At 29.3% G+C, this 13,911-nt stretch overlaps 2 protein-coding genes across 4 annotated transcripts in view; one reads left to right on the top strand and one right to left on the bottom strand.

The window, feature by feature from the left end:
- Window positions 1-2,952: 2,952 nt before the first annotated feature.
- LOC123298322 lies at window positions 2,953-4,725 on the top strand. Its single transcript, XM_044880290.1, has 2 exons — window positions 2,953-3,063; window positions 4,094-4,725. The coding sequence occupies exons 1-2, from the start codon at window positions 3,050-3,052 to the stop codon at window positions 4,683-4,685; spliced, it is 606 nt and encodes a 201-aa protein (XP_044736225.1). The 5' UTR covers window positions 2,953-3,049; the 3' UTR covers window positions 4,686-4,725.
- A 1,579-nt stretch (window positions 4,726-6,304) lies between these two features.
- Window positions 6,305-13,911, bottom strand: part of LOC123299242 — a 158,867-nt gene continuing 151,260 nt past the window's right edge. For 2 of the 3 annotated variants that reach the window (XM_044881565.1, XM_044881567.1), the window contains 6 exons: window positions 12,832-12,906; window positions 12,686-12,770; window positions 12,384-12,511; window positions 12,102-12,186; window positions 8,363-11,201; window positions 6,305-7,149 (listed from right to left, as the gene is read on the bottom strand). In XM_044881565.1, coding sequence (XP_044737500.1) covers window positions 8,389-11,201; window positions 12,102-12,186; window positions 12,384-12,511; window positions 12,686-12,770; window positions 12,832-12,906 — 3,186 coding nt within the window. In that variant the 3' untranslated portion in view covers window positions 6,305-7,149; window positions 8,363-8,388. The remainder of the gene's footprint in view (window positions 7,150-8,362; window positions 11,202-12,101; window positions 12,187-12,383; window positions 12,512-12,685; window positions 12,771-12,831; window positions 12,907-13,911) is intronic. The other variant, XM_044881566.1, reaches the window with a different exon arrangement.

Here is a 13,911-nt window from a genome sequence, read left to right as displayed (position 1 = left end):
GTAATAACTAATTGTTAAACCTTGTATAAATCTAAAATACATTCTTATATTACATTCAAAGTCTACTTCCTTCTTATAATTTTCTATTTCTGATAAATAATAATCTTTTGAATTAATTTTTTCTAAATGTTTAATACCATCTTGATAATGGTGAATAGCTTCTTTATACATATCCAAATAGAAGTAGGACTTTCCTAATAAAAAGTACTTTTTAACAACATGTTTAGTTTTATTAAATTGATAATCATAAATTAGAAATATCGATTCAAAATGTCTATATGCAGGTAAAATATGATTTTCAATTATATTTTGTAATGATTCTCTGTTCAAACAAAATATATTATGGGCTAATTCATTCGATCTGGCATCTTTCGATGAAGTACCAGCTTTATAACTTATATTTGTTGAGAGCGGCGATATTAAGTTACCGTCCAGTTTCAATAATTTCCCATAGTAGACATCCTGTAAATCTCTGATATATTGTCCTATTAAGGATACAATTTGATCCATAATATATTCTTCTTTTTTACTTTTAGTTTTTCGTTGTTCTATTTTGTTTAAATAAATTATTTCATAAGAAATATTTAGTAAAATAACAGTTACTCTAAAATGTAAGTTCATTAATTCTTTACGTTTATTTTCTTCATCGATTTCCTTTTTTTTAATAATTTTCATTTCTTCACGTTCTTCTTTTAATTTGTTAGCCAGGTTGATTATTAATTCCTTGTTGTTTAATAAAGTTTCAGGATATGATTTTACTTTTTCAATTAAACTAATCAAATGTTTCCTATCTTCTTCAAATGAAATTTCCATCTGTTTAATATCTTCTGAAGTTTGAAAGTTTTGTATGAACCTGAATGCATCTTTATCATGATACATTTGTTGTAATAATTTTCTAACTTCTTCTTGATAATATTTTTCCGATTCTTCAGTTAATTGTTTTCTAATTTCTTGAAAATCTAAATTTAATTTATTCAACGTTGATTCGTTTGGATTTGTTAATTTATAAAAAGCATCAGCAGCTCTTATTACTAAATTTATTAATTTATTATATAATTTAAAGGGTTCTTTAGTAAAAGATAAATTAATATCGCTAGACTTTTCAATTTTCTTGGGTTTTCTTTTAATAAAGTCATTTAATTTTTTAGAATTAACTTTTAATATTTGTGCAGTTTTTAAATCATCAAAATTAAATGAAAACATATTGTTTTCTAAGTCAATGTTAATAATTTTCAATAAATCTATCTTTATACTTAAAATAAGATTTTCCATTTCTTCTTTGCTTTCCACAAAATCTTCAATTTGTTTATGGTTATGAATAAACAAATCTCTAGTATTGTTCAAGTTCTTTAAAGCATTCCATAGTTCACTTCCCTTTTTAATCGTTCCATCTTCCATAATTTCGTGTAAGAGTTCTCCAATGATGATGAATATTCTTTCTAAGTAATATAAGTCGTCTTTCTGACTTAAATCAACTTTTTCGAATGAATTTAATTCTTCTACAATTTTTTTCAAAGCAATTTGTTGGTATCGTTGACATGATAAGTGAATCAGATCCAACATTTGATGTTCAGAAGAATTATAATTTATTTCTAAAATTTTCATTTGGTTTAGTAATTCGCCATCAGATGGAAACTCGTTTTCTTGACTTAGAATATATACAATAATATTTTGTAAATTAAATAGATTTTTAACAATTAGTTTCTTTTCGTTATAGTTAAACGTTGAATCGCATTCCCCATCGTTGAATGCCGTTAAAGTTAATTTAAGTTGATTTAATTTACCAAAATGGATTCCACCATTATTGTTTTTAATTTCAGATTCATTAATTCGTTGTATGAATCCGTATTTATTTCGGATACATTCATAATCTTTGTTATTAAAAGATATCTCTCCCGCTAATTTCCCAATTTCAATTAATGTATTTATTATTAAATTAGAATCCAAAGTGTCCTTTTCTAATCCATTTATAATTTTAAAAATCTCTACTAACTTTTTTACATCATTCTGTTTTCTTTTAATTTTGAGTTCAGCCATTTTAATTAATCATAAGTCCATTTTTCTCATTCTAAATCGTCTTTAAATTACTGTTGGTTATTTTTCCGCGACTAAATTACTAAAAATTCAAACAAAATATAAATTCAGATACGACTAACTACGACTTTTAATAATGTAACATCTAGCGGTGTACGAACTGCACGAAAAGGGTTGAACTTTACAGGCCATATATTCAAATTAATAATTATATATACAACAATTTAAATATTTTGCAAAACAATTTTAATTTTACAGTTAAATTGTTTAAATCGTAAAAATAGAATTTGCTAGACTTACCGTAATTTTAAAATATTTTTCAGCAAATCAAAACACTTGATAGGTAGTAAAATAAAATGGTTGATTTTAAATTAAGAATAATTTCCTTGTTATATTCCTTTTTTGTTTTTGTAAGTGGTATTCTTCAATTTCCGATCATTAACCGCAATAACCGCATAATATTCTAATCAAAACTAAATTCATTTCGAAATTTTTCTTCTTATCACTTCATCATCCGAAAGTAAAAAAAAATTGTTATGAACGCCCTACAACCTCTATTTTCTTTTACGGGTTCTCAATTACCAAATATATTTCGAGTGGGAAACACAAAAATTAAGTATACTAAATTAAAAGGAAATTTCTATTCAGTCGGGATTCGTCTCTGGGACTGCTAACAATCAATTTTTACTTTATTTTGTACCCACCCTCTATTAGTAATATCATTGATAACAAATTTTTTTAATTTGCGTACTTATAACATCACGTCATTCAATTTCAAATTGAAGTTTTGAGCGCATGTTTTATTTATTTAATTATTAATCAGGATTGCAACTTAGTATTAAATTTGTTGATTTATCAATTTGAACTCTGTAACCAATTTTAGATAAACTTTGAAAAAATACCCGATTTCAGTCTATATAAACATTGATTTAATAAGTTTAATCTTAGTGCACAAAAAGTCTTTAAACTGTAACCATTGTCAATAAAACTGAAAGCAAATTGATCAAAATTAAAAATGGCACAACAACGGTAAGTTATTATTTAATATTTTAATAAATATTTCTTAATTATTGAATAAAAATTTATATGGGGAGTCAAAATTAGATTTTATTGTATTTTCCAAACTATTATTCGAAATTGTCAAGAAATTCACAATATTAGTAAAATGAAGTTGAATTTTTTCGAGAAAATTGTTACGAAAGTTGGGGACATTTTCTCCCTCTTTATTGTAACGGTTGTTCTGAAATACGACACAAACTCAATTCCTTAAAACTTTAGGGGAATGTACTTGTTGTACTTGCATTAGTACTTGTTTTAACAAAAATGGGATCATGTTGTACCTTGGATTGCAATTAAACAACTATCAATAAAAACTATAGTCATATTTTATCGATTTTTAATACATGCCAAACAATCGAGTGTTTTTTTTTAACTTGATATATGTCTACGCGAATCTCGAAAAATACTTCGAGCAAAAAATGTTAGTTTCAAAGGCACATATCTTATACAAGTTTAGAATTCGATCTAAGTTTTCAGATTCAATTTAAAACTCAAATAAATACTAACAAATTTCCAAACAAGTAGTGAGTAAAACATGATAATGAATTGGTAAATGAATAAACAAAAAAAAGTAAAGTTTTTTTTTTATTGTTTGCACTAAAAAATTTTATTTCTATTTCACTTGTAAATATAAGTGCACATGGATAAGCATTCCCTCAGTCTCTTAGTCTCTGATCCCTATATTTTATCAAAAAAATTTTGATAATATTGAACAAAGATATTTCATTTCATTTAAATATATAAATAAACAATTATTAATTTGTTATAAACAATTTTTTAAAACAATGTGCCTTATCGCACGTTTTTTGTTCTGATTTGTTTGCGTGGTGAGGGAGTTAAAGAAAGTGTAACAAAAAAAGCGTAACACCGTAACATAAGAAACTAAAACTTTTTTCTTTAAAAAATAAAATCGACACCTATGTAATAATAATTAAAACTGTATAATTAACTATTAACTGAGGGATTCTCATCTTTGAAAACTTCTTATTACTATTTTTAGAAAATTAAAACCAACCGAAATATTTGATGTTGACTTCATAAAGCATTCGAATATTGATATACAATCAAAATATAAGGTTGGCATGGAAAATGGTGGAAAATGGATGATGTTTATTGAAAAATCAAAATTAGATGAAGTCTGGGAAAAAAGTTGTAAACTTTACGATAACGGACAATTAATTGGTGTTTACGATATAAAATGTTCAACCAATTACAGAGATCCAAAAATTAAAAGTCATGCTCAGAATAAAGGTGCCCTTAGATTTAATTGTGGTCCAGCTAACGATGAAAAAAAGATTATGGAAATTGGGAGAAACATTTTAAAAATGATTCCCTATCGATGTGATTCGGGATACATGCATTTTAAATCGGATGAACAAAGTAAAATTGGTAACAGGCACACTGGTCAAAAAGTTAATCATCTATATAAATTAGAAGTTCCAGGAAGATTGTCTGCGGATGATTTCCATAAAATGGTAACCAGTTTTGGTGCATTAAAAACTCGTAATAATTCAACAACAAAAAATCGTGAATTTTTGAAGAAAAAAAAGTTTTTGAATAGTCCCGATCATGACTTTGGTGATAATTTTTAAGGATCAATAATTAAGGTTTGCCGCCCCAATTCTAATCCAATGAAAGGAAAATTTGATGCCTAAATTGTCATCAAAGATTTATATAATCGTTAGATAAAAAAAATATTTATAAACAAAGTTGTAAAAAATAAATTTTATTGAAATTTAACATTTAGCATTATTTAAAATGATAATGGCGTTTTTATGTGGAAACACCCCTGGTGGAAATATTTATCTGCCAATAGTCTAATTTAGTCTTGCAGTGTTCTGAAAAACAATTCTAGATGAACGAGATTGCATTATTACAAGTTTTTGGACTCTACTAGAAGACTTTTTCAGAATTAATCAGACATTTTATCAGTCAGGGTAGGGTATAGGTTAGGTTACAGTGGCTGTCCTGGAGTGGGACACACTTAGACCATAGGGTCCGTTGTGATACCGAAAAAGATTTGGCCTATCCCCGGCCACTACTACTTCATGAACCATTTGGAGCTGTTTAAAAACAGCAGGAGGGCTTTGACGTCGACTGACTTTAGGTCGGAGAGGTCGTCAAAGAGAGGCTGGCTCAAGTAAGTCCATCTCCTCATGACAAGAGCTGGACAGTGACAGAGAAGATGAGACATTGTCTCCTCCTAAGCGCCTAAGCGTCCAGGCCTAACCGTTCAGCATGCTTGCCGCCCAGCCAGTGTCCTGTGATAGCCGCAACAACTTTACGAACAGAGGCCCTTGGAAGTGATATGAGAACTTCGGAACGCCTGCGATTGTACTCAGACCATATCTGTCTTGTAGTACCACAAGTACGTTCTTCCCTCCATCTACGATTGGCCTTTTTCAGAATATCCTCTTTCAGGAGTAACTTGCAGTTCGCAAATGGAACTCCCGGGTAGGGTATAAAAGAGAATGGAATTAAGCTACGTAGTTTATGGACGTTCCCTGATTTTTATGGTAGCTAATGATTATCAATGAAAGAAATTGGATAAATATTGATTTCAAATTGAATATCGTTTTATTTAATAATAATTTTTATAAACTTTATTACAACCTAATTAAAAATTTATGTATAAATTAAAATTAATTATTTAATTAATTTAAAAAAAAAAACATTTTACAATAATTAATTTATTCATATTTTCCAAATGAACAAAGAATTTATTTTGTATAATATAAATTTATTATTTATTTATCTTTTTTACAATATAATATATTTATTTATTTTGTTAATATAAAAAAAAATCAATATAATAATATTTTATTTTATTTATTTATACTCTAATATTAAAACTATTAGAGTCCATTTTGATTTTATATATAATTTTCTAAAAAAATTTTCCTTTTTTTAAAATCTCTCAACATATAATAATAAAAAAATATATACAGAGTTACCTATAATTGGTCGTAGAACCCTAAACTTCCTAAATGAGCTCATCAAAACGAACGAAAAAGGTCTCTACCAAATTTCGCACTCAAGATAGAGCTATTTTGTTTGTATGGTTAAGTTTATTCAGCATGTGTAGAGTTTAACGGTCAATTACAGAACACTCTGTACACAGGATTTTTAAAGAATTTTCTATATCTTTATAAAGATTTTAGTAAATATCTCGTAGAATGATTCTAATTTTAAAACATTGGAGAAAACCCAAGTTTGTAGACTGTAAGGTAAAGCTACATTTGGATACCTTTTCTTTTTTTGCTCAGAAAGGGTTCAGATATCTTTCACAGTGGAATGGATCAAATTTTCTCCATAGTTTTCATTTACAAGTTCTAAAAATTTACCCTCAGATAATAAAATAATAAAGAAAATAGAATTCTATGAAGAAAATTCTTTCTGAAGGTTTTTTGACCCGATGTACCACTTATTATTTGCTACAAATCATCTACGAAGACAAAATGTGGGGTTTATAAACTTCTTCCCTGCTTAGAATTTATTTCTTTGTATATCCAGAGCCTGGCGTAGTATTTAAGAGTCATTTCAGAACGACTGTCCTATTATACTTACTAATATTATAAAATTATCTGAGGGTGATCATTCTGGAACATTTTGTATATTTTAGAACCATTTCTTTTCATGTAATATAATACAATCCGATATAATCATCGTTAATCACAAAAAAAAAAAACAGTCGATAATAAAACAATTGATAATGTCAAGCATGGAGGTTAGAGAGAAGGAAAACGATCGCTGTAGAAATAGTGTCCCAGAAATACGGACAAAATAAGTGAGGCGCTGCGATCGCTAAGTTGTCTCAATAAACAGCTAACTTCGCAGATACTACTTACCGACGAATTTCCAGGGACAGGCGCGTTAATGCTTTAGCGCGTAGCCATCGTTCTCCTTCTCTCTAACCTCCATGATGATGATTTCAAGCGTCCATTTTTATTTTTGACAGCCAGCTATGATGTGTGTGCTTGTTCTAATCTCAAAAAAATTACCAACTCCAGCATTGTAATAATTTATTACTTTTATTTTTTCTTGAAATTAAATTATCTGAAAAATTTTTTTTTAATTAGAAATTATTATTTTTTGAATTTTAGGCTATGATTTGTATGATGGGACATTTCTTTTAGAACTTTGATTGAAAGAGGTGACATATTAAGCAACTTCATTCTATATGATTTTTAAGTATATGCAAAAGATGGCGAATCAGTGGCACTCCAGAGAAAATTCCATTGCGTTCCATTTGCCGTATAAAACTGTTAAATCCACTAAGACTTGCTCAATAGCTGATTCCAAATTTTTAGTTTTAAACTTTTTTAGAGATTAATAAATGATGGAGAAATTTTTTTGTTATTTTCAAGCAATGAAAAATAAAATGGCAAATTTTTTACTTCATGAAATAGCATACTCAGCAAGCAAAAGACATGTTATATTAAATCTTATTCTTGAAGAAAACCTAAGTGAAGAACAAGATGAAAATCTTTAATTTACTGCTTCCCAGTTAAATGCACCCTTTGGATGTGAATTTATATTAAAACACCAAAATTTTGGAAGAATAATCAAACATTTTTAGAACATACGCTACGAGAGCATAGAGAAAGAGGAGTATACATTTTGTCGAGTCTGTTGGTTGCGTTTTTCGCAGTCGAAATAATTTTCAGTACCATAGATAACTGGTTCGGTTTCGTAGTTCTTGAAACGTAAACTTAATGGAAGGATAGAATTAAATACTTTTAATAGTACTTTTAAGTCATATTCGCTGCTAATTTGTCTCTAGACTCATGGAAATCTATAAGTTCATGGAGACGCGAGTCACAATCGATTATTTTACTGAATCTGAACAAAATATGAAGAAAAAAAATTGGCAATGAATATTGGATTTTAACGCTAAGATGTCAACGCCACGAGTATCAAAATGTAAACCATTCTCGTTACAATCAGCTGATTATTTCAATGATTAAAGAGAGAGGAGATATATGCTTTACTATACATTTTAATGTGCTGTCCTATATTTGACGTTCTGACAATAGTTATTTTTTCTATCACTAGATAGAGTCTTTCTTAGCATTAAAATCCAATAACTTTTATAAAAGTGATCAGTTTGTATTAGCGCGACTCAGATTGGAGATCTTAGAAGTTTATATTCTAAAACAAATAACAAACATGAATACCAACTTGACAATAATTAAATGCACCACAACATAAAGACAAATAATATTAAAGGAGTACCAACATACAAAAAAACAAAAAACGATTATCTTACCTCAATTTAAAAAAAATAACAATATTCTATGGAATTGTTTTTTTCATAGCTTGTTGTGCCCTTTGTTCCCATTCTTCTTTCCGCTGTTGGATCCTTTTAAACATCGGTATAAAATCCTCCTGTGGTTTTAATTCAATTTCAATGTTCTCTTTTTTCCATGACGCCATCTTATTATTTTCAATTTTGTTGTTATGTTCGTTACAATCATTGTTATTTGTTTTCTTAGTTATAAATCTATTTGATGGATTATTAAAGCTTAGTCTCATATTATTGACAGTACAACATGAGGACGCCATATTTGTATCGATTATTAATAAATCCTTTTTCATATCTACAGTACTTTCTTCCTCATTTTCTTTATCACTATCACGTGATTTAATCGATTCATTTGTTTCTGATTTATCGATATTATCTAACATCACTAGAACTTGTTGTCCCAATGCTGAATTATCCCCATCACCATTTAATTTTAACGAGCGTCGTGCGAATACTTTCATTAATTCAGGCTCTTCATTTTGTTTTTTTGTTGGTAATGTCGGTTTCTTACGTAATATAACTTGTGTCTCGGAATTTTTTCGCTCTAACGTATCAGAATGATTTTTTTTCGGTACTTGTTCCCGTTTTGTTGTTTCGATTAATTCCAAACTCGATGATTTTTTTACAATAATTGGTTTTGTTATAATCGGGGAACTTGGTGTGGTCGTACTCACCGCTGTTGTCGATTGACGTTTATATAAATTTGTTGACGTATGATGTGTCGTTTCGGTTGGAGTTGTTGGTTCACTCTTATAAAGTTCGTCCTCCATATCGTTCATAATATTTCGACGCAGCTTTTTTAAATTTGTTTCACTATTTATTTCATTGTTGATTTCATTCATTGTTGAGTTTCGTCGTACTTCTTTACGATTTAAATCCACCATTTTGTTTACATCTGTCATTTTATTAATTTCCATCATTTGTTTTACATCTGTCATTTTATTGATTTCCACCATTTTATTTACATCTGTCATTTTATTAATTTCCACCATTTTGCTTACATCTGTCACTTTTTTATTTTCCACCATTTTGTTTGTATCAGGCGTTTTATCTGTTAATTTATCTGTTAATTTTTGTCTTACTTCTTTTCGATTTAAATCCATTTTGTTAATATCTGTCATTTTATTGGTGTCCACCATTTTGTTTGTTTCGGACATTTTATTTACATCGACAGTCTTATTGACATCTGTTATTCTTTCATCTTTTTTGTTTACATCAGTCAAATTTTTGTTAATTTCATCTTTTTTTGATGATAAATTTGCAGTTAAAACAACATTCGTTGTCGGTTTTGTGTCAACTTTATTTAATTGTATTTTCAAAAATTCTGGAACATTCGTTTTTTCGTTACTTGAACGTTTTATTTGAATTTTGGCGGTATTATTATCGTTCATTTCATTATCGTTACATGATACGGTTGTAATCGATGTTTTAAAGTTATGGTTTTCAATGTTAGAGGCGCTTTTATTCGATGATTCGTTTAAGGTAACGGTGGTAACGCTTAAAGATGATGTTTTTACGTTCCTTTTATCACTGTTTGAGGATAAGGTCGTAACAGATTTCATATTTGTTTTTTCGAATGCCCTCTCTTCGTTGGTGATGCTTTTGTCGTTATTATTACAAGATACGGTAGTGACTGATAATGAGGATGTTTTAACACTAGCATTATCATTGATAGAGGCGCTCACAGCATCTTTTATACATCCAATTGTCATTGGTCTACTTTCTATCGGGGATACAGATTTGATACTGTCTAATGATGAAGATTTTTTTATTTCGAATTTTCGTAATTGATTGTAATCTTTTTCAGACTCAATAAACTTTTGTGTTTGATCGATAAGAAATTTATTGTTTGTCGTTTGAATTAAAAACTCTTTTGAATGTCGATGTTTCGACGTATGATGTTTAAAACTATGTGATTTTAAAATAGGCCGTGATAATCCTGGATCATCCTGTTGTAGGAGATTCAACGAGGCAAAACCATGGTCAGTCTTTTCAATAAGAAAATTTTCGGTTAAATCAATTTTGGTTATATTTTCTGGAGGACCTTCCATAATATACGCGTCCATACGTTTTTGTCGAAATTGTACATTCTCAAATGGATTGGATCGTGGCGTTTCGTCCATTTTCGCTAGTGTTGTTGCCGTTATAAATGGTTTGGGTGTAATTTTTGGCGGGCTAGTTGATATTTTTGTTGTGGCATCTACGATATCACAATGAACAAGTCTTGCACTGGGTGAAGATGGCGGTAGTTTTGGCGTTTTATGATGGAATTCTGGGCTTGGTGGAATATCGATTGGTTCAATTCGTTGACGAGCCGATGGTCCACTTTTATGTAATTTATGTGATACATAATTATTTTCGACGTATCGACCTTTTTCATCCATACGCTTTTTCACGTTTGATACATTAAATATTGTAGTCGAAGTGGTCTGTTTCGTAGAGATTTCTTCGATTTTCTCCTTCTTTTTCTTCCCACTACGCCTTGATAGTAATCGTCCAAAAAATGACGATTCCTCGCGTTGTTTCTTTTCAATTGTTTTCTGGTCGTCATCTTCAAAGCGTTCTAGCTCCAGGTCATGTGATGTTGAACGTAATATTTGCGTTTGGTCAATGGGATGTTCTTGGACAGTGGTCGTCGTGGCATTGGATCGACTACGTGACAGATATTTCTGTTGTGCTATGGCAGTTGATAAAGCTAAACCAGGTGGAAGAGATGACGATTTTAATCGTGTTTCGTTTGAGATCATCATTGAACATTCTGTCATGCCTGTGCTGCTACTAGTAAGCTTTATATTCGTCAATCCTGCAAATTAATGAGCATAAAAACAAAAGCCATGCGATCAAACAGCTGCATAAACTGCGTTTTTAGGTTATGGTTGTTTTGGTTAGTACACGATTTTGACGTTTGAGAAGCACGATCATAACAACAGATCCAGACGTCATTAACATAGATCTAATCTATGACCAGGGCCCCACTATTCAAAGAATCCACCAAGTTCTTAAACTACTGTCAAAGGACTTCAAGATTCTCAAAATCGGTTCCGTGTGGTGAAGGCTTAAAGGAAAAAGGTAATTTAATCGAGAGTATTCTAAGATATGTTTCAAGTGTGAGTTTGGGGTTCCGTAAACGGAAAATTTCAGAAAAAATCAATTTTTTTTGATACTCGTTACTTCTGAATCCAAATGTATTACAGAGTCATGTTAGATTATTACGATAAAAGATCTAGCAAATCTGGATCAAGGTTATTCTAAGATCGTGCTTCCAAGAAATCAATAAATTGATCTCCGAACAGTACATGCATTTGTAGGGGATATTAAATTGTCCAAAAACAATAAAACATGAATACACACACTGGGGTCAAAGGGGGGGGGGGCAATTTACTTGTTAAATTTTGAAAAAGAGTGTAAGGGGGGTTACAAACATCAATTGTTTATATCAAAACGGTTCCAAATTTGGAAATATTATGAAAAATAAGTTTCTTTTTGAGAGATACTCAATGATCCAGTGTTCGAATCCTGGATTCATGATTATTATTTTTCATAATTTCAATTAAAAAAATTAATTACAAAAAAAAAAAACATTCATAATTATTATTTAATAGAGAGAGATACAAATATTTGTAAATCAGACAAAGATAAACACATGCTAATGTGTAAAAGTAAGATAAAGATATTTGAATAATAAAAAAAGATAAAAAATTACCTTGTTTTGTAACTTCTGGAGTTACACTACGTAAAGTTTCTTCATTCACTTCTGGTGTGGTAGGCAATGCTGTACCAGTTGTCAACTAAACAAGAAATAATATTTTAGATTCAATTTCTTTAAGGTTATTCGATTAGTGCATAAATAAAATTAATAGATAGAATTTAAGGTAGAATGTTCATTAGCCATAATAAATTAAAATGGTACAGCCTGTACAAATCACCAAATAGGAAATTCATAAAATAAAGAGAATTTAGGGGAATGAAATAATAATTGATTTACCTGTTGTACACGGCGACGTCGTGGAGCACCATGTGTTCTTTTTGGACGTACAGCCATTTTATGACGTGCTGCACTATGACTCAATGGCGCTGACAAGGAACCACTATCTCCGAGATCCAGCTCGGATTCTTTATTTAAAACAAAAATATTTTTTTAAATATATTTTTTTACGACTTTGATAAGTTTCCAAAAATTCACTTGACCGAGAAAGTAGTATAAATTTTAGAAAACGATATAATAATTTAAAAGATATCTTTCAGTCACCTGATTTTTGGGATACCTTGTATTTAAAAATTAGTTACCTAAATCAAGCCCTATGGAGGGTGATGTCTTCTTTTCATGGAGTGATACTTTTGAAGAATGCCTTGAATGCAATCCGAAAGAATCCTAAATATTAAAAATTATTTAAACATTAAAAGAATAAACATTTTTAAAATAAAAATCTTACCTCATCCATTTCTGAACTTCCCATACTAAGTAATGATCCATCACTGCAAGTACTGTGTGATTTTGTCGTGTGATCCTATAACAAAAGACACAAAAGGTAATATTTTTTTCAGTAATAGCCCTAATAAAAATTATTCCACAGGTAATCTTATATGCTATTCTTCTAGCCTGTTTTTCTGTTAATCCGCGAAATCTCTATATTAAATTCCATAATTTACCGTGCTGGCTAACTAAGAAAAATAGACCCACGGCCTAAAAACACCAATTTGGTTTTTAAGATATAATTTTGATCAGTATGTAATTTGTATATCATATCTGAAATAAAATTGCATATACATAATAAAAAGAAAGTAAATTACTTTTGATATTTTGTATCATTTCTTTACGCAGTTTTTAGCCAGGGGAACCGTATTTTTGAAAATTACATATATGTGTGGCCAACTCATACTTATTGGAGTTGTCCCTCTCACTCTGTTCCATGCAAATTTTATGTATTAAAAAAAAGTTACATTGTGACGTATAAAATCTGACAACACTGAAATGTTAATGTTAATATTTTACGATCAATTCATGATAACATTAAAAAAAAGTATTTGAGAATTTTAATTTCGTTAAAAGTTCAATTTTGAATTCATAAAAAATTACAATTATATCATTATTTAATGAAAGTATTTTTTTGACAATACAATGACATATCTTCAACACATGTGCAACGTTGCCAAACGTAATATAATTCTATTAAACATACATTTTGTGATAATTCTTGTTAATTATCTTAAAAACTAAAGACAGGAATGTTTTATAAATGGGTAAAGTTATTGATAAGCTTTTCAAACTCAAAAATGTGAGCATCTAAAAAAACACCTATAACTTTAAAAAATTCTTACCTGATAATTATAAAATTTAAAAATATATTGATTATTATTAATTGTTGGTGAATTTGGAAATTTCCTTATTGTCGGTGAGGGTGCCACAATCATTGTTTATTACAAATTTTTAATCGTCACTAAAATATTCCTTGATTTGTTGCCACAAATGTACACGAATTTTTTAAACACTGTAATTGTAATTTTTAATCCTA

Source organism: Chrysoperla carnea, chromosome 4 (assembly GCF_905475395.1).
Source record: "Chrysoperla carnea chromosome 4, inChrCarn1.1, whole genome shotgun sequence".
Lineage (NCBI taxonomy): Eukaryota > Metazoa > Arthropoda > Insecta > Neuroptera > Chrysopidae > Chrysoperla > Chrysoperla carnea.
This window is presented reverse-complemented; position numbering and strand designations above follow the sequence as displayed.